The 22,907-nt window shown below is 62.2% G+C and overlaps 1 protein-coding gene across 1 annotated transcript in view; it reads left to right on the forward strand.

Annotated features, from left to right (window-relative positions):
- The window catches only part of LOC307108636 (ATP-binding cassette sub-family A member 13-like), a gene marked incomplete at its 5' end in the record, with an annotated part of 92,612 nt that overhangs the window by 50,223 nt on the left and 19,482 nt on the right, over positions 1 to 22,907 (forward strand). Inside the window, 13 exons of the mRNA XM_079786778.1 lie at positions 1,409 to 1,631; positions 5,740 to 5,829; positions 8,691 to 8,760; positions 9,878 to 9,996; positions 10,737 to 10,824; positions 13,577 to 13,685; positions 15,677 to 15,731; positions 16,180 to 16,357; positions 17,360 to 17,475; positions 17,711 to 17,867; positions 18,417 to 18,670; positions 20,522 to 20,705; positions 21,952 to 22,061. Of these exons, the coding sequence (XP_079642904.1) occupies positions 1,409 to 1,631; positions 5,740 to 5,829; positions 8,691 to 8,760; positions 9,878 to 9,996; positions 10,737 to 10,824; positions 13,577 to 13,685; positions 15,677 to 15,731; positions 16,180 to 16,357; positions 17,360 to 17,475; positions 17,711 to 17,867; positions 18,417 to 18,670; positions 20,522 to 20,705; positions 21,952 to 22,061 (1,753 nt within the window). The remainder of the gene's footprint in view (positions 1 to 1,408; positions 1,632 to 5,739; positions 5,830 to 8,690; positions 8,761 to 9,877; positions 9,997 to 10,736; positions 10,825 to 13,576; positions 13,686 to 15,676; positions 15,732 to 16,179; positions 16,358 to 17,359; positions 17,476 to 17,710; positions 17,868 to 18,416; positions 18,671 to 20,521; positions 20,706 to 21,951; positions 22,062 to 22,907) is intronic.

The following is a 22,907-nucleotide window of genomic DNA, read 5'->3' on the forward strand; positions in this document are numbered from 1 at the left end:
TTTTCCCATTTATGTCCAATTAGCATGGGGGAGGGAAGGAGGGAAATTCGTTTTTCTTAATATGAGCGAAGCCTTTCCCCCGACTTACTGAGCCTGTGTGGTGAGCACTTGTGTGACCGAGGCCGATGTTGTCTCTGTTCTGTGGTTTAGTGAGTGTGGCCGTAACAGCCCTCGTCACTTAGAGGGAACGTGTCCCAAGTCTTTCTTTTAGAGCTGAGGGAAGGACATTCGGAGAGGGCAGGTCATCTCCCAGAAGTCACCCAGCAGGTGTGGCTGAGACCCCCAGCCCGGTGGTCTCTGGGCCAGGCCGGGGGCACCCCTGGCCACCCTCGGCCTCTGCTCCTGCCCTCCACACCAGGCACGTTTCCTGAGTGGAGTCCACACGCAGGCGGTCTGTCTCCTTTCCTTCTGCACCGCCTGCCGCCCAGACCAGAACTCCCACATCACGTGTTCGGAGCCCTTCCCTGCCGCACCCGTCCGAGAAGGTGCAGTTGGTCACTGCCATTGATGCCATGCAGTGACCCATCGTGGAGGCTTTTCCAGAGAGCTCACGGGTTTACAGTGGACGAGAGGCCAGAGCCTGGGCCCAGGTGAAGGGACACAGAGCCAGGGCCCCAGGTGAAGGGACACAGAGCCAGGGCCCCAGGTGAGGGGTCACAGAGCCAGGGCCCCAGGTGAAGGGTCACAGAGCCAGGGCCCCAGGTGAAGGGTCACAGAGCCAGGGCCCCAGGTGAAGGGACACAGAGCCAGGGCCCCAGGTGAGGGGTCACAGAGCCAGGGCCCCAGGTGAAGGGTCACAGAGCCAGGGCCCAGGTGAAGGGACACAGAGCCAGGGCCCCAGGTGAAGGGTCACAGAGCCAGGGCCCCAGGTGAGGGGTCACAGAGCCAGGGCCCAGGTGAAGGGACACAGAGCCAGGGCCCCAGGTGAGGGGTCACAGAGCCAGGGCCCAGGTGAGGGGACACAGAGCCTGGGCCCCAGGTGAGGGGTCACAGAGCCAGGGCCCCAGGTGAAGGGTCATAGAGTCAGGGCCCCAGGTGAGAGGTCACAGAGCCAGGGCCCCAGGTGAAAGGTCACAGAGCCAGGGCCCCAGGTGAGGGGTCACAGAGCCAGGGCCACAGGTGAGGGGTCATAGAGTCAGGGCCCCAGGTGAGGGGTCACAGAGCCAGGGCCCCAGGTGAGGGGTCACAGAGCCAGGGCCCCAGGTGAGGGGTCATAGAGTCAGGGCCCCAGGTGAGAGGTCACAGAGCCAGGGCCCCAGGTGAGAGGTCACAGAGCCAGGGCCCCAGGTGAGAGGTCACAGAGCCAGGGCCCCAGGTGAGAGGTCACAGAGCCAGGGCCCCAGGTGAAAGGTCACAGAGCCGGGGCTGTGGGCCCTAGGTGACTTGGGCTTGTGTTCTTGTCCCACAGACGGCGCCCCTGCCAGCACCCTCACGCAGGTGGCTGCCCTGCTGACCCAGCGGCTGTGCCGCACGCGCCGGGCCTGGCGGGGCGCGCTCTGTGACCTGCTGCTGCCCGTCCTCTTCGTGGCCTTGGCGATGAGCCTGTTCCTGGTGAGGCCTCTGGCCACCGACTACCCTGCCCTCCAGCTCACGCCTGGCCGCTACGGGAAAGCCGAGACTTCCTTCTTCAGGTGAGAAGCCTACTCCTTCGGGGAAGGGCCCTTTACTTCCAAGCTCCGTCGGGCAGATGGAGCCGCAGCAGCGCGGGTGCTGTTAGGGACCGCGTGTTTTCCTTACCTGGCGGTCTTAGCAGGAGGGTCCGCTCGGAGCAGCCCTGGCTCCTCCCAGGGCCTGTCTTCAGGCCCACGTTCGGGGTGAATGAGGCAGCCTGGCCTCCAAGTTCGTGTCTCGGGGCACCCGCCGCTCCCCAGGCACCAAGCCCCTCGTGAGTGCCCCTGGCTGACCTGCGGCGGCCAGGCCACACCAGCCCACGGCCTTGAGCGGGCACGGAGAGCCAGGTCTCTGGACGGAGTTCACACACCTCCGCTCCTCCTCCCTCCCGCTCCTCCTACCTCCGCGCTCTCCCCTCTGGGGCGCAGGAGGGCGTCTGGCTGCAGGGCCGCTTGTTCTCCACTCCTGGGAGGCCCAGGTCACGTGCCCCTGGGGTTTGGAGCCTCCGAGTGCTTCCTGGTCCCCAGCCCGGCTCTGCAGCTGGTCTTCCGGTCGCAGTCCTGTGCTGCCTGACCTGGGGAAGGGGCAGTGACTCCAGGAGCCCAGGCCCCGCAGCTGCTCATCAGCACAGGCACCTCGGAGGGGAGCGGGGGTGGGGAGAGCACGCAGGCTACTCTCCTCCCAGGTCCCCCATCCCCTCCCGCCCCTGCCCTCCTGCTGTTTGAGCTCCATCTGCAGCAGGGTCACGGGGAGGGGACGAGGCAAGGGCACGGAGGCCCTCAGGGTGGTGTGCCGGCCCGCTCTGTGCAGCAGGCTGCGGGGTCACGATGGACGTGGCCCCTCGGAAGTGCTGTTGTGGAGAGAGCAGGGGTCCCACTCAGAGCTGCCTCAGGAGCCACAAGGCTCCAGGTTTCCATCCTGGTCGGAGAGGGCGGTTCCACCCACCCCCTCAGCACCTTAAAGTAGCCAGTTCCGGGCACCGCAGAGCAGTCTTGGGGGAGCGAGCTTTGAGTTTTGTGGCAACAGGACAAGCAAAAGCCAGTTGGTTTGTTTTTTCAAACAGTGACCCCTAGACCAAAGCAACCAAACAGTAAAAAGTAAACCATAACTTTAAATCTTGCGCTCAGTCGTTATTCCAAGGAAACTACTTTATGGATCAATACTTTTCCCCCAGAAAAAGCATTTTAAACTTTAGTATTTTTTCTTGGATTAATAGGTCAAAAGAGGGCAATCGGGAGCATTCTGAGAGATGTCACAGTAACATTTTCTTTGTATGAGCAGCGTTTCCGGGGAAATGTGTCTCTCTCATTGTGGAAGTGCTTTCTCATTTGTCAGAAACTTGGGGGCTGTTTGTGCAGGGGCCACACTGCCCACTTACGGGACATAACTTTGCTGTAAACGTCAGCATTTCCATCACCGAGCATTTCTGGCTGTAGCCGTGGGGAGTCATATTAGGCCAGTCATAAACCATGTTGACTTAACAATAAAAAATCCAGTTACTTTTATTAGCAAAAGTGGTTTATTTGGAAGCAACAGAGAATTGCAGTTTGGGATAAGGAGGCTGTAGCAAAACTACTGTATTTTCCGGCGTATAAGACGACTGGGCGTATAAGGTTCTCCTGGGTTAAAAAGTTGTCTTATACACCGGAAAATACAGTATACACACACACACACACACACACACACACATATATGTGTGTGTGTGTGTGTGTGTGTGTGTGTGTGTGTATATATATATATATATATATATATATATATATATACCGTATTTTCCGGAGTATAAGACAACTTTTTAACCCAGGAGAACCTTATACGCCCAGTCGTCTTATACACCAGAACATACAGTAGGCAAGTTAAGCAAACAAAGGAGAAAGAACATTACAGAGACTGAGGAGGAAGTGGGAGGGGCGATGGCGCTGTGACTGCCAGTCTGAGGGAAAAGGAGAGTTCAGGGGGGCGGTGGCTTCTCATTGGCTGAGTTGGGGAGCTTCCCATTGGCTGAGCGAGTTGCTGGGCCTGGAGAAAACCTTCCTCCCCTGCTGGGGTTGTTGGACTACAAAGCAAGTCCCTTCCCTGGGGCTGTCACTGAGGGCTGGGCAGTGCTGAGGCCCCCTGCAGCCCCCACTCCACTTTAGAGGCGGTTTTCCTCATTCGGTTCACAGCCACCTGAACAGTCACAGGTGGGGTTGAGCTGAGCCCGAGAAGGACGGTGCTTTGCTGTAACTTCCTCTGGGTTGGGCTGCAGCGGTGCTTGCGTGGTGACGGCTCTGGAGCAAAGCTGTGCTCAGCAGAACACACACGTGGTGTGAGGAGTGCGTCCTCTTTTCCATTTCAATGCTCCCTGGGAAGACAAGCGGCCAGGGAAGGCCAGCTTCGGGGAGGCACGTACGAGCAGAGGTGGAGAACAGGCCCACTTTCAGGGCAGCGCTAACAGCACAGCTGTCCCACGGATGCTTTTTGAGAACATGCTGTTCCAGCCGCTGCCCTTCGCTCAGGGGCCGTGGGTTCCAGTAAGGAGACTGAGCAGCCAGGCTTGAAAGCCAGTGGAGATGTTGTCGGGGTCCCTGGGCAGAGAGGGCTCACGGGAAGGAACTTAGTGCTTCACGGGGGTGGGGGGTGGGGAGTGGTTTCCAACCAAGTAGCAGGAAAGGGGGTGCCCCTCGGAGGAAGCTGCATCTGGGGGCAGACCCGCCGGGTCAGAAGGTGCTTCCGCTGGGCTGGGCTGGGCTGGGTGTGGCCCCCGGGAGAGGGTGTTTGTCCCAAGATGTGCAGGTCTGGGAGTGCGGAGGGATTTAAACAAGGCTTCTGTGCAGGCAGCAGGGAGCCCTTGGTAAATTCTGAGCATAAAAAAGGTCCGATTGGTCTGTTAGAGGCTCAAAGAAGGGCTGGGAAATTTAGGAATCTCGTAGAATCCCCACCTACGTAGAGGGCTACCCGGCACAAACATGGACGTCGCCTCTCATTCGGGGCTTTGATTGCTCTCGGGATGTGGGGGCAGCAAGCCCAACGACTCGGACTTCCCTGTGCTTGAGTGCTGGTACCGTCCAGAAAGGTGTTTGGGCCTCAGTCCAGTGGCCACTGTCCGTGAACCAAGAGATCCAGCAGAGCCCGCGGGCGGAGGAGGACAGAGGCTGTGTTGCCGGAGAAGGAAGCTACTGGGGCAGTTCCTGAACAGCAACGACTGTGTGCGGTGGTTCCTGCGTGTTCTCCTCCCGAAGCCCTGAGGTGGCTGTCTGCATTAGTCACCCTTCCTGCCGCTGGCGCCCACTCGTCTTTGTTTCTGGGATCCATGTTCCCACGGTGTGTACTTCGAAAGCATTTTATAACCGACGTGATGTAAGCTTTAGACAGCCATAAACCTGTATGTGTAATACTCCCCAGGATTTTCATTAATTTAAATGAGCCCCACTGCCCATCAGCCAGCGTGCAGAGGGCCACAGGGTCGTTCCTCTACATTTTCTCACATCAGGGTGTTTCCTGCAATCGATGTGGACAGTTTCACATGGGGTTCCCCCCCGCCCCAACCTAGAAGGATAGCCTGCCTTCCGCTGGGGGTCCTCCACGAGGGCCCTGGTTCCCCTCAGGTGGCCTGAGCTACTGACGGACCCAGGAGACCCGTGTGCCTGCAGCGCCCAGGGTTCTGCGCTGGGACTCCTGGGAGCAGGTGTTGGAGAGAGAGCACCCGGAGACAGCGACAGGCACCGCGGGTGTCATTGTGGGGCGATAGGGCGAAGGCTCCGCCCCCCGCTCTCCAGGAGGCACATAGTGTTTGCAGAGATGTTGACATAGTGACACCACGTAATATTATGCAGCCTGTGACATTCATTTTAAAAACCATGGAAAACGCCACAGGTGGTGAAATTACATAAAGTGAGGAGATGGGAAAAGGATACACCGTGAGGCAGGTGTGCGTGCGCACATGGGTACCTATGGTGGAAACTTGGGAGATGAAGAAATTTCTTATCTCCTTCCTGGCTTGGTTTTACCATGAAAACCGAACAAGCCGTTTGCTCTGAGCTGCCGGAACCAGCTGTGGCCAGCCTGGCGCGGGCACGTGCGGACAGACCTGCCCCGTGGCCTCCGTCTGACGCACCCCCCCCCCCCCCCCCGTCCTTTGTCTCCTGACAGCAGTGACAGCGATGGCATGGAACTGGCCCACGTGCTTCTGCGCGCCTTTGGAGACGGGGAGCAGCCCTGCGCCAGCCCAGCCCCAGGCCTGTGAGTACCAGCTGCCCGCAGACATACCCTGCCCGCCGCTCAGCAGCCGCAGACGGGACGGCTCCGTCCTGACTTGTAGTCACGTCCCCCCAGGGAGCACCCGCCAGCCGGGTGGGTTAGCACTGAGCGGGGTGGACTCCTAAATGACCTGAAATAACTACCCACTTGCCCCTTCCCTCCTGAGTAAACACTTGGCTTATATTATGGGAAAAACATGAATCAGTAATTCACAGTGTTCCGTTTCTGTGAAAAAACCCGAAGCTAAACATGAAGTAGCAGTTACCTGGGCGGATGTATTCCTGCCGTTTACTTTTAGGGAACACTTGTGCATGCGAACAATGAGCTGGAATTCTTCTTAAACTGAGGGGCTTCCATCAGTGACGTCAGGTTGGGATCGAAGTCCTTTGAATATTTCTTCCCAGGACGTGAAGGGATCCTATAGGCATGGCCGTCAGTGAGCATTGCCGGAGCCGGTCACACCCCCCCCCCCCCCCCCTTGCCTGGCCGTTATTTACTGAGGAGCTTCATTAAGGCGGCGCTGTGGTGGGAACTGGGGCGGGTGTGGGCACGGCCTGGTCTCCGGCGTTAACGCTCTGGGTAGAGCAAACAGGGGAGAGATGAAAACTGTGATGATGTATTAAGGACAGCAGTGCGTGTTTTCAAGTGATAAATATAAAACCCAGACAATAATGCCACGTTGGGAATACCTTTTTCTAATTTATGGTGACACTTTCTGCCCATTAGTCATGGGGGCCATTAGCTGCAGCCTGAAGAGCTGTTAATGGTCTCAGCAAGGGGGAATTAATAGAAAATTAATTATGTTGTTTCCCTTTGTTTTCTTCTGAAAAACAAGCAATTGCTTTAACTAAATAAAGCTTCTCGGTGCCGCTTTCATTCCCTGGGACTGCAACAGCAGGACGTGAGATCGTCTGCGGGGGAGGAACCCGCGGTCTGGGGCCCACCGGCCCCGCCCAGCCGCGCCACAGGGAAGGGCATCGGAGAGACGGTTCTTTAGCTGGTCTCTCGAGGGAAAAGGCGTCGAGTCCATGCCAGGAGCAGCAGGACGCTTTCCCCGTTCTGTGCAGACAGCAGTTTCCCCTTTAGGGTCTCTGACGGGCAAGGCCCTGGGTCCCCACGCTCCCCCAGCCCAGCCTGCAGCCACGCTCTGCCTGTCTCCTGCCTCCTTCTCCCTTTACTCTGTAAACCACGTAGCCTGCTCCTCACTCCTTTTCCTTGGTCAAAGCCTGGGCTGCGGGCTGCCTCATGCAAGGTGCTGGGCGCACCTCCTTGAGTAGAAATTGCTGTCCGTGCCGCACAAGCAACACGTGGCTGCTGAGGTCTGAGCCTGAAGCCAAGGTGTCTGCTTACAACAAGGCATCGCCTTCCGTGGGTGTAAAGTGTGGCTGAATCCAGTGATGCCCACGCGCTCCCTTCCCGTTGGACCCAGCTACCACCCGGTTCCTGAGAGGCGGCGTCCGATGCTGGGCACACCTGCTCATTCCGCTGCCTCCTGCTGAGACCTCCGAGCAGTCCGGTCTCCCAAAGCCTGCCTGGCTGAGACCGAGCTGTCGAGCGTTTTCCTAACAGGGTGTGTAGGCCAGACTTGAAGATGTGCGGGCGTTGCTAACTTAGAAACAGGCGCTGGTTTAATATCAGATTCATTTCACAAGGCTAGCAACCCGCTGACCCCAGGACGATTCCGGAGGTGAAATGGGCCTTTCCTGCCCATTCTTGCTGATCTTTCATCTGTAAATCGAAAGTGGAGTTAGCCAGTCAGATACTCCTTTGAACTTGTAAAGCCACGTGGGGAGGGGCGGAGCTCTCCGTGGGGGACTCCCCGGCAGCCGCAGGAGGGGCCTCTCGGTGGGACCCCCAGTCCCGGGCGGCCCTGGCGGTCCTGTGTGTGCTGCCTAAGAGGGAGCAGGGAGGAGAGCAAGGGAGGGTTGGAACAAAGAGGACTAGTTTTGGAAGAAATTCGCTGTTACAAACACTCGCTAGCAGCCATGGGAGGCGTGCCGGGCGCGGGCAGCCTGCTGAGCGGAAGGATGAAAGGAGTCACAGAGTAAGGATGGCATCGCAGTCCCACGGAAGGCGTGGTCTCCGCGTGCGCTTTGAGTCTCCAGCGGGAGACCGGGGTGGCTGCCCAGAGTAGAACGGAAGGCATGACGTCATTTATACATTAGAAAACGAGGTGGAACTGCCCTCTGCCCACCGGGTGATAGGCGCACGGGTTTCTTTTCCCTGGCAGACGTGTGTCTCCATGCTCTGTGCTCTGTCCCGCAGCGGAGGGTGGGGGAGCCGCCTCACCGCCAGGCCCCAGCGCTCCTGCCCGGGGCTCCCGAGCCTGTGCCACGGTCCGTCCGTGTCAGCTGCCTCCCTTCCGGCCCAATTCTTGAGAAAATAGGAACTTTTGACTTGGAAACATTGGTGAAATCCCAGTGTGAGGCCGACAGGGAAAAAGCTCCGGACTTTGGAGTAAAAAGGGTTCTGAACCGCGGCTGCCGGTGGTTCCGTAACAGTCCTGCTGTCAGGCTCTCTGCACGTGGAACCGGAGCACTGATTCCTCTCCAAACGGTGACAGAGAGCATGTCTGTCGGGGGAGACGGCCGCGCTCACTGCGTGTGGCCTGCTGTGCTGCTGCTGAAGGCGCTGGGGTTTGAGACCAGGACTCACCCCGAGTCCAGGGGCCTGGCCGGGCGCCCACGGCAGAGCGTCCGGGGAGAACTGGAAGCCCTGTCCTCAGACTGACATCCGCGTGGGGCGGTCCCGCAGCCAGCGACGTCTGGGACGTGCCTGTCGATGGATTCGCCCAGAGGCGCGGTTCACAGCCTGAGCCTCACTCGGTCCTGTTGCTTCCGCAGGACGAACGCCTCCTGTTGGCACCCGGAGCCCTCGCCGCACCCAGAAGCCCCGGGTTCCTGTGGCTGCCCGGTAGGTTCCAATGGCGTTCTGGCTTTTAAAGAAGCCTAAACCTCAGGTAACAATGTTTACTTCCGTTTCTGTTCGCTCGGAGCGCTTGGGGCTTCGGTTGACGTGGTGAGCTGCCCCTTGGGAAGGTTCATCCCACGGAGTGAGCTTTCATGCCCGCGGACGTTACAGACGTTACGTGGGTTCCACCCCGGCCCCTCGTTTACGCTTCAGCCAACGACGGGAAGCTGGAACTGCCTGGGGGAGAAATCTCCCACATTCCGGGCTGGAGACCAGGCCCCTGTCACAGGTTCTCTCCGTGAGTTCTGAGAACGGGGGTTAAATGCCAGGATGCCTCTCGGTCTCCTGACGACGCTGATGCCCCCTGAGCGGAGGTGCGGGCATCGATCCCAGCAGAGGCCTGGCCGCTCCATCTGTGAGGCGCAGGTCGGGATCCACTCGGAGAACTGATTGGAATTCATCTCAAAGGAAAACTCAACGGGCAGTTAATGCAGGCGTTGGCCTGTCGGCCACAGTCAGCAGCTAACAGGGACCCGGTTACAGAAAAGGAGAATCAGGCTTCAGAGCTGACGCGAAAGCCCAGTGTCCCGGCCTGGAGTCGTGACGGTCCTAGTGCGTGATCTTTCCTGAAGGCCCCGAGAGATGGGGTTCCAGGCGGCAGGCAGGGCGCCCTGTGCAGCCCGCCGCCCTGGTCCTGCCTGGGGGCTCCCCCTGCTGGGCGGTCAGTCCCCGATTCTGAGCAGCGTGTCCCCTGAGAGGAGCGGTTTGGCTTCTGCTTGCGGCTCTTCAGAAAGAAGCCCGCCCTTAATTCACCCTCGTTCTCCCGACTCCCCGCCCCACCTCGTCCCGGACTCCCCTCCGGTCACAGATGCAAGACAACACTTTCCCTTTCGAGCGCTTACAGTCTGCCCAGACTCACCCACAAACAGCTTTCCAAGTTCCCACGTGGAACTGACGCCCAGGCCCCGGCGGGTTGCGGGTCATCGCAGATGGGGCGCCCCGGAGGGAGTGAGAAATCGGAGCACAGACTGCAGCAGGAATTGAGAGCTGCAGCGAGGTCCCAGCACCATCAGCAAAGCTGCTCGTGTGGTAAGAACAAGTGTCTCCCCTCTCCTTGCAGAGCTGCCCCAACGCCAGTGCCCGGGCCCCCTCCCTGACCGGCCGCCGGGGCCACAGGCTGCTGAACCTGTCGGCCCTCCGCCCCGAGGAGTACCTGCTGGCGCCCGGGGAGAGCCCCAGGTGGGTGCGAGCCCGGGAAGCGCTGGGCAGAGCCGGCCGCGCCCAACGCAGGGTCCTTAGGACGCGAAGTCTCACAAACGCTTTGGGGGTAACAGGCCCCCGACCACTGACATGCCCTGGGCATCCCCTGGCCGTGTCACCGCCCAGAGTGGGAGCCGCTCGTGGGCGATGTCCCTCAGACCCTCCTCTCTCGGCGCCCCTCGGGCCGGGTGTCCCAGCTCCGCGTGGGCGGTAGGGAGAGCTCTGTGTGTGGATTCCCTGGGCCTCGGGGGCCAGTCTGGGGCGGGGGAGCAGGAAGAGAGCCTCTCGCGGCTTTAGATCGCAGCCGCAGCCCCACCGCACAGAGCGCACCCACACTGAGGCAGCGGGAGCGGGGGACAGAGCAGGCCGCAGGGAGCATGCGGCTCGGGATGGCTGGTCTGCAGAGAAGGGAGCCTTAGTGGCGATTAGAATGTGGCCATCGTGGCCACGTCCTGTACGTGGCACCTGGGTCCTCAGCAGGCGGTGAGTTCTAGCAGCCACGGCGGAGCCTCCTGCAGGCCTCCTGTCTGAGCAGCTCCCTGTCCCGGCCTTGCGAGCTGCCGTTCCTTCTGCCGCTGACCCTCCTGTGTGGCCACGTCTCCGGGGCTGATGCTCAGCTGCTGCTCCTCCAGGGCCATTAAGATCAGCGCGGTCAGGACAACGCCCGTGTGGGGCCCTGCGCGCCCTCGGCGAGCGCTGACCGTGCTCCCTGTCCCCAGGCTCGGGGGCTGGTCTTTCGGAGGGCGAGGCCCGGATCCTGCTCAAGATGCGAACTCACACCTGTCAAAACCAGAAAACCTGGCAAAGGTAATAGTTCTTGTTGTTTGCTTTTCCCAATCGGAGGCATTTAGGGTATCATATACCTGAGACCCAGGTACATTCGTGGACTCAGGAGGAACCAGGCCAATCCCGGTGTGTGTTCCTATGGAGTCAAAACAGGTAAGCCCTGAGCGAGAACTAGGTCCTTTTCCTGTAGCCACGGAGCACACGGCCACTGTTGGTTAAGACCAGACCGGCCAGTAGACCGAAGCACATGGGACGGCTCCTGGTGCAGGACCGCTGGAAGCGCCCCTGGGGTCCCTGGTGGCAGGAACTTCCCACGCACTAGCCTTCCTCCTCCAGAGCCCAGAGGCGGGGCCCAGAGACCACACAGACGCAGGGACTCGGCAGGACCTCTCTGAGCCTTAGGGATGGTCCCTGTGCCACCGAGAATGTGCAGAGGGCTGCTCAGGTGCGGGGATGAGGGTGGGGAGGACGGAGGCCTCCCACCTGCGGGAACTAGAGGTGCTGAGCCCCAACAGGGCTGTCACAGGGAGGCCACAGGCCCCGCTCACCTGCACACGTGATCCCCAATGAAACATTAAGTTGCTGTATAGACTGTTCAGCGACCCCTCCTTCAGCAGGCAACACTTTGGTTCATTTCCTTTAGGAATATTCTAGCCTTTCGTTGCACTCACCCGAACCTTCCTGTGGACACGGGTGCATCTTTGCTGGCATCTGGGCCGCAGCCGGGCCCCCAGCCTCTGCTGCAGGGCGTGTGTGGCCCGCGCTCCCCTCGCGCCTCCTCTTCCTCTGGGCTTAGCTTCGTCTTCTGCACCGATCTGTCGGACTCGGGCTTCTGCAGTCTTGAGGTTGTTGACGGGGAGGGTGCCGGCTGGGGCTGTGGGTGCAGTCCAGCCGGAAGCCCGGGGCCCAGAGCATGGAGCCAGGGGAGGTGGCAGGCCTGTGTCCCAGCCTCCCAGGGCCCCCACTTTGGTTTCTATACCATTGTACGGTGTCATTTTTAAGATGAAAAAAGCCACCCTGCTTTTAAAACAAACAAATGAAAAGTGAAACGTGAAACCCCCCGATCTGAGACAAAGACACCACCGTTCCTCGCCGCCTCCTCCAGCTCAACAGTTGGGAGGCAGGTCGCGGGCATTGGGGGTGCCCGTGTCCACAGGCAGAGGTTTTCTCCATTCGGTCCCTCGACTTTCACAAACGGCCAGAAGCAGGCTGGTGCTTGTGCGGGGCGGCAGGCGAGAGCCGGGTTCAGTCCCGCATGTGGAGCCTCGCTGAGTGGGGGCAGGAGGCCGGCACGCCTGCGGTGTGACACCCGCTCCTTCGGGGCGGCGAGGAGCCATGCTCCCCTGATTCTCAGAACTGCGTCTGTCGCACACACGTGGGGACCTGAGCTCCCCTGGATGTCTTCAAACTGTTCCGCAGCCTGCATCTGGTTCGCCAGCTGCGGGCTCCCGCCCGGGTCTCCAGCGGAGTTCCTTCATGGAGCTCACAGAGATGGCGGCAGGATTTCTCTGCGGCCTTGAGAAAAGACGTGAGGAGGGAGGGGAACGGTGGCCTCTCCACGCGACAGGGTCCGTCTCCCGAGCTGCGAATGAGTGGTTGTCCGGGGGAGCCGGGGGGGGGGGGGGTCCTTTTTAACCACGTGGACAATAGTTCACCGCTTAGCTGTTCGCGTGGGCATCGTAGTTGCCACACCGGACCCCGGTTAAGCGCCAGGCACAGTGCGACGAGGTGGGAAGACGGCTCGGGAGCCGGGGACTGAGAGCTGTCCTGACCGGCATCAGCTGGGACAGCGTGGCCGCCCCGAGCACACACTGGGAGCGGCCCAGCTCGGCAGCGGCGGTCTGTCCCGGGGACGGCGCGTCCCGAGGGGTGGGCTGTCCGTCAACAGAGCGAGGACCAGAGTTTGCTGGTTGATGTCCTTCCTTCTTCTTCTTTTTTTTTAAAAAATGTTTATTTTCAGAGAGAGAGGAAGGGAGAAGGAGAGAGCAGCATCGATGTGTGAGGGAAACATCCATAGGCTGCCTCCCGCACGCCCCCTGCCAGGGACCGAGCCTGCCGCTGGGCACGTGCCTGACCCGGAATCCAACTGTGACCTTTCGGTGCCCGGGACCTCAGCCACTGGGGGCACCAGCCCGGGCGCTGCACTCACTTCTTCAAGACACTTGCCAGCCTTCCCCTGGAGATGGTTTTCTGAAATTCTCTGAAATAGGAATATTTTGAGATATGGACACTGATGGCTCAGCCAGCACCTCTTCTGTTACCTGTGCGCTCAGCGTTAATAACGGCGCCCGTCTGTTGCCCTCCCCGTCCTCCGCCCAGTGGCGGGCGGCTTCACTCTCCACGCTCGGCAGATGCTCAGCTCCCTTTATTTTAAGAAATAATGTTCCACACTCGGTTATTAATTTGCAAGTAATCTTTTTTTAATCATTTTCCCCACTTTTAATTTGCAGGTCAAATTTCATTAGCTTACCAACCGAGAAAGAAAAAAATGATGGGTTTAGTTCTTTTCTCACTGTGAGAATACAATTATAGAGCAACATTCACATTTGTTCTGGGGAAAATTAATCTATTTTTAGCTGTGAATTATATGCTTGAGATAAATGTGAAATTAGCAGCCGGGCGCTTACCGCTCACAGTCAGCTGTGCACGGACATCGCTCTGAGCGAGCATTCCGGTCCCGCGAGGCAGAGGGACCCGCGTGGCCCTCGTGTCTGAGGAGAGCTGGCGAGGCGCGGAGGGCCGCCGGGCGCCTGCAGCTGTCCCTCTCTCCTAGGTGTGGTACAGCCAGAAGGCCTTCCACGCGCTCCCTTCCTACCTGAACCACCTGAGCAACCTGCTCCTGTGGAGGCTGCTGCCGCCGGCCGAGGACTGGAGACAGCACGGTGAGCCCGCTCAGGCTGCGGCCTCTTCCCGCAAAGCCAGCGCCGCAGCCACAGGAGCGGGGCTCTGAACGGAGCCTGAGGCGTGGCGCGGTCGCACTCACCCACGCAGGCGCAGGCCCTGCTCGTGTCGGGTCATCGCAGGCTCCTCCTCGGGGCTGGCCTCGCTGTGCGGGGATGCGGTGAGGTAGAGGGAGATGCGGTGACGGAGAGCTCTCGCCAGCGGGGCTGGCCTCAGGGCGGGCGCTCACGGCTCCCTCCTGCAGGCAGGGCTCTCGGGGTCCAGGCAGCCTCTGCCCTCACCGGGGCCTCGGGCAGGGAGGTGGGAACCGCCTCGGGCTGGGCCTCAGCCTGGCCCGTCTGTGTCGGCAGGGTCCAGTTCCAGGCCCGTGTTGGTAAATGACGGGTTCATCTCTGGGCGCAGAGTGGGTGACTGGCTTACGGAGATGCCATGTGCTCCGCTTGGGTGGGGGTGGGGGGGGGAAGCTGTCATTTACCAGACGCATCTCACTTTTTAAAAAAGAAAGAAAAGGAGGTGAAGCGCCAGCCGGCCCCGGCGCTAGTTTACTCACCGAGTCTGCTGCGGCCAGGCCAGCCCCGTCGACGTGAGGGAGGCGTTTGCCCCGACGCCCAGCTCCTTGCCCCTCCTCACTGTCTCCATGTCGGGTTTCCCTCACCCCCACTTTCAAAAACACGTTGGACTTGTTGACTTGGGGGCCCTGTATTCTGGAGTCATAGCAGCAAAATGAAAGTCAGAGGCGCTGCGGACGGGAAAGGCGTGAGGCTGCCACGGGGCAGCGGGTGTGGAGCACGTGGAGCGGAGGGGAGCCACTAGATCCTCGGCATCCCTGGTCTCGCCGCATCTTCCTGTCGCTTCTGCTTCCTGGTGAGACTGAGGTTTGCAGGCTTGGGGCCAGTGCTGGCTCTGCCAGGCTCAGAGGTCAGAGGTCACCGCTGTCGGGCGCCCGCCTGGAGGGGTCACACACACTGGGCAGGGGGCAGGGGTCAGGACGTGAGAGGAACCAGGGCGTCCATTCCCAGTCCAGGCCGGGCCAGTGTGACCTCGTACAGGAGGGTGTCGAGGGGGGGCCGTGACCCCTCCAAGGTCGTCTGAGGCCAGGCCAGCTGAGCTGGACCAACAGAGAGGAGTGTGGCCTTTACCCAGCGGCAGCGGACGCTTGCTCTGACGTTTGGGAACGAGGGTGGCATGTCCCGCTTTCCGTTAGGGAGAACCCTCTGGAGGCCGGGCAGGGGGAGGGCTGGCTGCGGTGAGGCGCTGGGAGGCTGGGGCGGTCTGGGAAGTGAGCACAGACGGGGGCGGGAAGGTGCAGTGGGGGCTGGGAGGGGAGGTATTTAAAGACACGCCAGCCCAGCGTGAACAGGGAACGCCACGTGAAGGAGGTTATAGTGACGCCCGTTCGCATGGTCACTTTCAAGCCGCTGGGAGGCACTGGCCTCGACCAGGTGGACGTGGCTTCCCAGGAGCCCCAGGCGGGCCCGCTGGTAGGAAAGGGTTGACTGAGTGCCGTAGCCGTCCATGGGGTATCGCTGCAGCTTTTAAAAGTACAAGTTATGTTTTGACCTAGGAAAAACGATGAACTCTGTTACGTGGCCTATATACTTATGGGTCAAGACTGGACGGCCATTGTGTTGGCTGCTGTCATTTTTAAAATTGACGACTGAAGGGAAGAGCGGTCAGTGCCCCTGGCTAGATAGTCAGGGGTCACATGTTTAAAACTTCCTGGGCACCAGTGGGAAATCGCCCACTCAGGCCACGGGGATGCTTGAAGAGTTCGGGGTCAGGGTGTCCCCATGTCAGCACGACCTGTCGTAATGTGTGTCCAGCAGGCGCTGTGGGCTTCCCCTTCCCGGCACCGGTGCCCCAGCCTGGGCAGAGCCAACAGGAGGCCCCACGGGCACAGAGGCCTGCAGCTCGGGGGCTCCCGCCGCCCGTGCAGGGGGAGGGCCCAGGCTCACCTTCCCGTCTTTCGCAGGAATAACGCTCTACAGCCACCCGTACGGAGGGGCCCTGCTGAACGAGGACAAGATGTGAGTTGAGGGACGGACGTGGGGTGGGGGCGGCTGTGGAACGAGATCTTTGGGTGACGTGGGTTGATGCTGCTCTGCGCTTGCCTGAGGGGGGCTGGCACGTGGAGTTGGTGAGCCCCTGTAGCTGCCCCTGTCCCGCCCCCTGGGGGCTGCTGTCTGCAGGGGCAGCCTCAGCCGAAGCCACGGCCCCGCAGCGGCCACTCCGGGACGCCTTCCACTTTAACGGGGTCGGGGTCAGTGGTCAGGAGCAGACTTGGAGACGGAGCCTCGGAGAGGCCCTCAGCTTTGCCCTCCGCAGTTACGCCCTGTCCGTGGGAGCAGTGCCCGCTGCTGGGAAGGTGGTGGGGTTGACGAGTGAAGTTCTCCACGGCTTGTCCCACCACCACTGGTCCGGCCGGCAGGCAGAGGCCCGCTCTTGGTCCCCTGACGAGCTCTCTGTCGCCCGCAGCCTGGAGAGCATCCGGCAGTGCGGCGTGGCCCTCTGCATCGTGCTGGGCGTCTCCGTCCTGGCCGCCTCCATCGGCAGCTCCGTGGTCAGGGACCGGGTGACTGGAGCCAAGAGGCTGCAGCACCTGAGTGGCCTGGGCTATGGGGCCTACTGGTTCTCCAACTTCCTGTACGACATGGTAGGCTGTGGGCACCTCCCCAGTCCCTGCGTGCACGTGACCTGTGCATGTGTGTGTATGTGTGTGTGTGTGTGTGTTTTGGGTGCATATACGTGTCTGTATGTATGTGTGCATATGTGTGTAATGCGTGCACATGTGTGTATGTGTGTGTGTGGTTGTATTTCGGGGGCTGGCCACCTCAGACTGTGAACACAGCAGGGATCATTTCACTGGCAGAGCGTTTCGGGTGAAGTCCTGTCGTCACCGCGGCTCCTGGCAGGCTCCTGCCTTGGCCCCGGCGTGGAGCTCAGCCGACAGGGCCCTTTTGAGCATGTCCGTGCCTCAGCGCCGCGGTCTCAGCCTTTCCGGCGGCCGGAGTCTATCCGGTTCCCCCACCTGCCTGTGTGCGACCGACGCCTGGGCTTCGGGACAGGGACGCTTCCCAGACTGCCTCGGGGCCTGCCCGGGCCGTGGGACTGTCCGCACTCGTCAGCCCGGGGAGGTGTAAGGTCTCAGCCCAGACTGAGAAAGGCTGGCCCTGGCCCCACCTCTCCTGAGGGACACTCGATCAGGGAGGACACGGCCGCCCCGATCCACACCCACTCAGCAGGGCCAGCTGCCCAGCCTGGCTCCCTCCTGTCCCCATGCCGCACGCTGCCACGCCCACCGCTTCACAGGCGGTGACAGCAGCTTCCCAGAGAGACGGGCAGAGGATGGGCCTGAGGGGCCGCGCCTCCGGGACCCCGAGGCCCTGCCTTTCTCTGTCCCCATGGCCGCCCTGTGCCTTCTGTGTCCTCGCTCCCCTTCCTGGAAGGACACCGGTCGCAGTGGCCTCGGTCCGGCCTTCGTCTCGTTTTGCCGGGATCACCCTTGGCAAGCCCAGCTCCGGGTCCATCTCCAGGACACCGGGGGGCGCGGGGCCTGGACACACACGCCCGGGGGACAGGCCAGCCGGGCCGCGGAGCCTGCGACGTGCACCATAAACGCACGGAGTGCGACCATGCGGCCCCTTTGTCTCCTCAGCTCTTCTACTCGGTCTCCGTCGGCCTGTGCGTCGCCGTGGTCGCGGCCTTCGGGTTGCCAGCCTTCACCTTCCGCGAGAACCTGGCGGCCACCGTCCTCCTGCTGGTGCTGTTCGGGTGCGTGGCGTGACGAGCCGCGCGGCCGCTCAGTCTGGGCCTGTTTCCTGCGCAGGAACCGCGTGGCTGAGCCGCCGTGGCTGCGTGCTCCTTGCTCCCTCCACGGGGGGAGCTGCGGGAACGAGGGCCGAGAGCCCCGGGAGCCAGGAAACGCCCCGGGTGAGGAAGGCGCCGCCCGCCGTTCCCTCTCCGCGCACATGGACAGGGCAGTGAGCACGCGTCCCCTGACTTCCAGGTACGCAACCCTCCCGGGGATGTACCTGACGTCCCGGCTCTTCCCCAGCGCCGACGTCGCCTTCATCGCCTACGTCTCGCTGAACTTCGTCCTGGGCCTCTGCACGCTGCTCATGACCACCATGCCCCGGCTGCTGGCCGTCGTCACCAGGGCTCAGGTCGGCCACCAGCTTCCCCAAACCTAGTCACCTCCCGGGCCCGCCCCCACGCCACCGCAGGGTCAGGGCCTTCCCATATGGATGTTAGGGCCAACACAGTCAGTCCATAACATCCCACCCTGACTCCCCCAAACCCACGTCCTTCTCACAGGAAGAATACGTTCATTTCATCCCAGCAGACCCCAAAGTCCTAGCTCATTTCCGCACCAACTCTGAGTCTGAAATTTCCCGAGTCCCACCTGCCAGGCCTGGGTGACTCGGGTATACTCGTCCTGAGAATTCCCCTCCAGCATGAGCCTGGGAGACAGATGAGCCCCCTCCCAAACCAGGGGGGACAGCATGGGAGAGACACTCCATCCGACAGGGAGACACGGCCCAGGCGGGGCCCACCCAGCCAGGTGGAGTCCGCAGACGCGGGCTGTGGAGTGGACAGTCCCACTGCGCTGGCCGCAGGGAGTGGACAGAGGCTGGGACTGGGCAGGTGGGGGCCCGCAGGAGAGCTGGGCGTGGCGGGAGCACCAAGCGGGCTCTGTTCCCTCTCCCTCGCAGAATCTGCAGACCATCTACGAGGTCCTCAAGTGGGTCTTCACCGTGTTCCCCCAGTTCTGCCTGGGCCAGGGCCTGATCGAGCTCTGCTACAACCAGATCCAGTTCGACCTGACCCACAGCCTGGGCGTCGACAGCTACGCCAGCCCCTTCCGGATGAGCTTCCTGGGCTGGATCTTCGTGCAGCTCGCCTCCCAGGGCACGGCGCTGCTGCTCCTGAGGCTGCTGCTGCACGGGGACGCGGTGCAGAGGGCCAGGTACACGGCGTGCACCCTCGGGCGCCAGCGTAGAGCTAAGGGGGGACTCCGTCCCGGAGGCTGCAGGACGGACCGCGTCCGACCCGCACGCGCTGCTGGGCGGGCTCATGTTCCCTGTGGTTGTGGATCCGGGCGCGTCATGGACACGAGGAAGGACAGTGTGAGACCGCTGCTCCCGGCCTCACTCGTCCCAGGAGTTTCCCTCTGCCCGTGCTCAGCCCTCGCTCTGCTGTCTGTGGCCCTCAGTGCCCTTGGACGGCGAGGCAGCTGATGTGTGTGGTGAGGGTCACTCCCAGGCGGGCGTGCACGGCTCAGTGCCCCAGCCCCGCGCCGACGCCAGGTCCTGTTGCCATCAGTGCTGTGTCTTCTCTTTGTTAGGGGGGATGGGTGTTAGGGGGACGGGTGCCGGGGGGGATGGGTGTTAGGGGGACAGGTGCTGGGGGGATGGGTGTTAGGGGGACGGGTGCCGGGGGGGATGGGTGTTAGGGGGACGGGTGCCGGGGGGGATGGGTGTTAGGGGGACGGGTGCTGGGGGGATGGGTGTCAGGAGGGGGAATGGGTGTGGGGGGATGGGTGCCAGGGGAATGGGTGTTAGGGGGACGGGTGCCGGGGGGGATGGGTGTCAGGAGGGGGAATGGGTGTACGGGGATGGGTGTCAGGGGGAAAGGTCCCGGTGGGGGGGGGACAGGTGCCTATAAAGCTTCCTGGGTGACGGGTGACAGAGGCCAGCACACTGGCGGGCACCTTGTGGCGGGTCCTGCTCGCAGGAGGGAAGGAAGGAGGTAGTTCCTGGTGGAGAGAGGCCCCTGGGCGGCCGGGGCTCAGGGCCCAGGGACGGGAGAGAGCAGTCTAAAGGCACGTGTAGAACTTGATGGATTTCACCAACTGGACACGCGTGTCACCTTCCCCAGACGGCGTGCTGTCAGCCTCTCAGGCCCTTGGGACGTGGGCCCGTGCGCTCTGCAGGCGACCGCCTCCTCGCCCCCTCCCCGCCCCGTCCCCGCCCCGTCCCCGCCCCGTCCCCGCCGTGGCTCCTCTGTCCCCGCCCCCTCCCCGTTTCAGCGCCACACAAATGGCATCGTGTGATGGCTACGCCCCGGGCCTAATGCTTCCTCAGCGGCGGTGCTGTCCGTGGAATAAGTTGTGATTTCCCCGTTGGTGGTTCCAGGGACGGAAAAATAGTACAAGGAGAGGAGCTCGGGCACTGGGGGCTGGCCGTGGAGGTTTTATTTTATTTTAAATACCCGTAACTTTAAAGTAATTGAAGACACAAAAATTGCCAAATGGGTCCAGAGCCCGTGTCCCCTGCGCCCAGCTCCTCCGGTGACACTGGGTCACGTGCTGACACGGCACCTCCGGGCAGCACCCAGGGTGGAGGCACCAGCCAGAGGGCTGCGCCCGTCGGGAATCGGAGGTGCGCAGTGCAGCTCACGGGAATCAGAGATTCCCGGAGTCACACGCACCCGTTAACCGTCAGGAGGAGTGAGGAGTGAGCAGCTCAGATGCCAGTGAGTTTGAACCCACCTGACAGCACGTTGAACGCAGGAGCGGGCGCTGTGCGAGGGCTTGGCTCAGTCCTCCCTGTGCCCGCACGGGCGGGCGGTGACTACAGCTGTGGGAGTGTGCAGACCGCAGCTCCGCGGGGACCTTTCGCCCTCAGTGCGAGTCGGGGGGTGTCCCATGCAGCCGAGGGGCTCGGAGTGTCTGCCCGCTGTCTCTGGGGCAAACACGTCACCTTCCCTCCTGGGGACCCCGACAGCCTCGTTGGGACATCTGCGACCTCCCCTCTCTGACGACCGGCCCGGCCCGGGTCCCGGGTCCCGGGTGTGGGCTGACGGGCTCTCCTCCCAGGAGGCGCGCGGCCGTCCAGGGCACAGTCACAGCCTGTGCGGACGCAGACGTGGAGGCGGAGCAGGCGCGGGTGCTGAAGGGAAGAACCGGCGGGGACTTGCTGGTGCTCTGCAACCTCAGCAAGAGCTACGGGCGCTCCCGGCCGGCCGTGCGGGACGTGACCCTGGGCCTGCGGAGCGGGGAGGTGAGGTCTGCGTGTGTCCGTGACCCTGGGCCTGCGGAGGGGGAGGTGAGGTCTGCGTGTGTCCGTGACCCTGGGCCTGCGGAGGGGGAGGTGAGGTCTGCGTGTGTCCGTGTGACCCTGGGCCTGCGGAGCGGGGAGGTGAGGTGTGCGTATGTCCGTGTGACCCTGGGCCTGCGGAGGGGGAGGTGAGGTCTGCGTGTGTCCGTGTGACCCTGGGCCTGCGGAGCGGGGAGGTGAGATGTGCGTGTGTCCGTGTGACCCTGGGCCTGCGGAGGGGGAGGTGAGGTCTGCGTGTGGCCGTGACCCTGGGCCTGCAGAGTGGGGAGGTGAGGTCTGCGTGTGTCCGTGACCCTGGGCCTGCGGAGGGGGAGGTGAGGTCTGCGTGTGTCCGTGACCCTGGGCCTGCGGAGCGGGAGAGGTGAGGTCTGCGTGTGTCCGTGTGACCCTGGGCCTGCGGAGCGGGGAGGTGAGGTCTGCGTGTGTCCGTGTGACCCTGGGCCTGCGGAGGGGGAGGTGAGGTCTGCGTGTGGCCGTGACCCTGGGCCTGCAGAGCGGGAGAGGTGAGGTCTGCGTGTGTCTGTGACCCTGGGCCTGCAGAGCGGGGAGGTGAGGTCTGCGTGTGTCCGTGACCCTGGGCCTGCGGAGGGGGAGGTGAGGTCTGCGTGTGGCCGGGCTATTGAGCGGGTGTTCCCTGGGGAAAGGCAGCCCGGGCGGCACTGCCTCTGGGTGCGGTGAGGCTGGTGGGAGGAAGCCCGATGCAGGCCACACTCCCTGGGGGCTCTTCTCCAGCTGATGAGCCGGGGGGGCAGTGATGAGCGGGGGCGGGGGGGGGCGGTGATGAGCCGGGGGGGGGGCGCGGTGATGAGCGGGGGTGGGGGGGAGGGGCAGTGATGAGCGGGGGGTGGGGGGGAGGGGGAGGGGCACTGATGAGTGGGGGACAGTGATGAGCGGAGGGGGGGCAGTGATGAGCGGGGGCAGTGATGAGCCAAGGGGGGGCATTGATGAATGGTGGGGGGCAGTGATGAGTTGGGGGCAGTGATGAGTGGAGGGGAGCAGTGATGAGCGGAGGGGCACAGTGATGAGCGGCGGGGGGCAGTGATGAGTTGGGGGCAGTGATGAGTGGGGGCCTGTCAGGACCTCTGCAGCCGCCGGCCGCTTTGTGCACGAGGCTGCTTTATGGCGCAGACCGCACCGGACCGCTCGGAGCAGTGCCCTCTGACCCGCACTGTGTCCTCTCCCTCCTCAGTGCTTCGGGCTCCTCGGCGTGAACGGGGCCGGGAAGAGCACCACGTTCAAGATGCTGAGCGGGGACGAGGCCCCGAGCGCAGGGCACGCCGTGGTCAGGACGCCCGTGGGGTAAGAGCCCTCACCCTTTCCTGCCGGGAGCCCGATGCCGGTCCGGGCACGAGGTCTGCTCCCCGATGTCCTCACGCCCTCCTGGGGCGGGGGCCTCCCCGGAGCCACGGGACTCAGGACTCCGCCAGGCGCAGGCGCAGGCGGGGAGAGCGGGGACCTGGCCGAGGCGCAGGTGGCGGGGTGTTTGCTCGCTGTCTGGGCAGGAAGTGGGTGTGGGGGGACTGGCCCTTCTGCCTTCCCTGGCCAATTCAGCCCCAGAGCCCCGGGACTGGCGGGCTGCACACCTCCGAGAGAGATCTGCCTCCAGAGTGTCTCCTCGCCAGTCCCCATGTTCTACCCAGAAGGCCGTGCGCCTCCCCATGATGAGGGGACCGTTTTCCCTCCCTGGGCCGGGCCTCTGACGCCATCCCCCGTTGTTCTCCCTGAAGCTGCCAAAGCACGCTGACTGCCGGTCTGATTACTCCCACGTGGCACCTCGTTTTACTAAGTGTGGTGGTTTGAAAATTATATACATAACATTTCTTATCTCAAGGAAATATTATTTTGCAATTTTATTAAAAGTTCTTTAAGGAAAAACTTTAATTTATCAATTTAGCATTCATATTTTATAGTTCTTTTTCTTTCCACATAGTTATCCTACATAATAAAACGCTAATATGCAAATCGACCGAACGGCAGGACAACGGGCGAACGACCGGTCCTGTGACGCACGCTGCCCCCCAAGAGGGAGGCGACCAGCGGCGGCAATGGGGGGGCGGGCCGGCCAGTGGATGGCACCAGGCTGCCTGCCAAGGTGGGTGGCAGCGGGGTCCCCCCCATCACCCCGCCCGCCAGTCGCCCTGCAGA

This window comes from Cnephaeus nilssonii (genome assembly GCF_951640355.1).
Source record: "Cnephaeus nilssonii genome assembly, chromosome: 12".
Lineage (NCBI taxonomy): Eukaryota > Metazoa > Chordata > Mammalia > Chiroptera > Vespertilionidae > Cnephaeus > Cnephaeus nilssonii.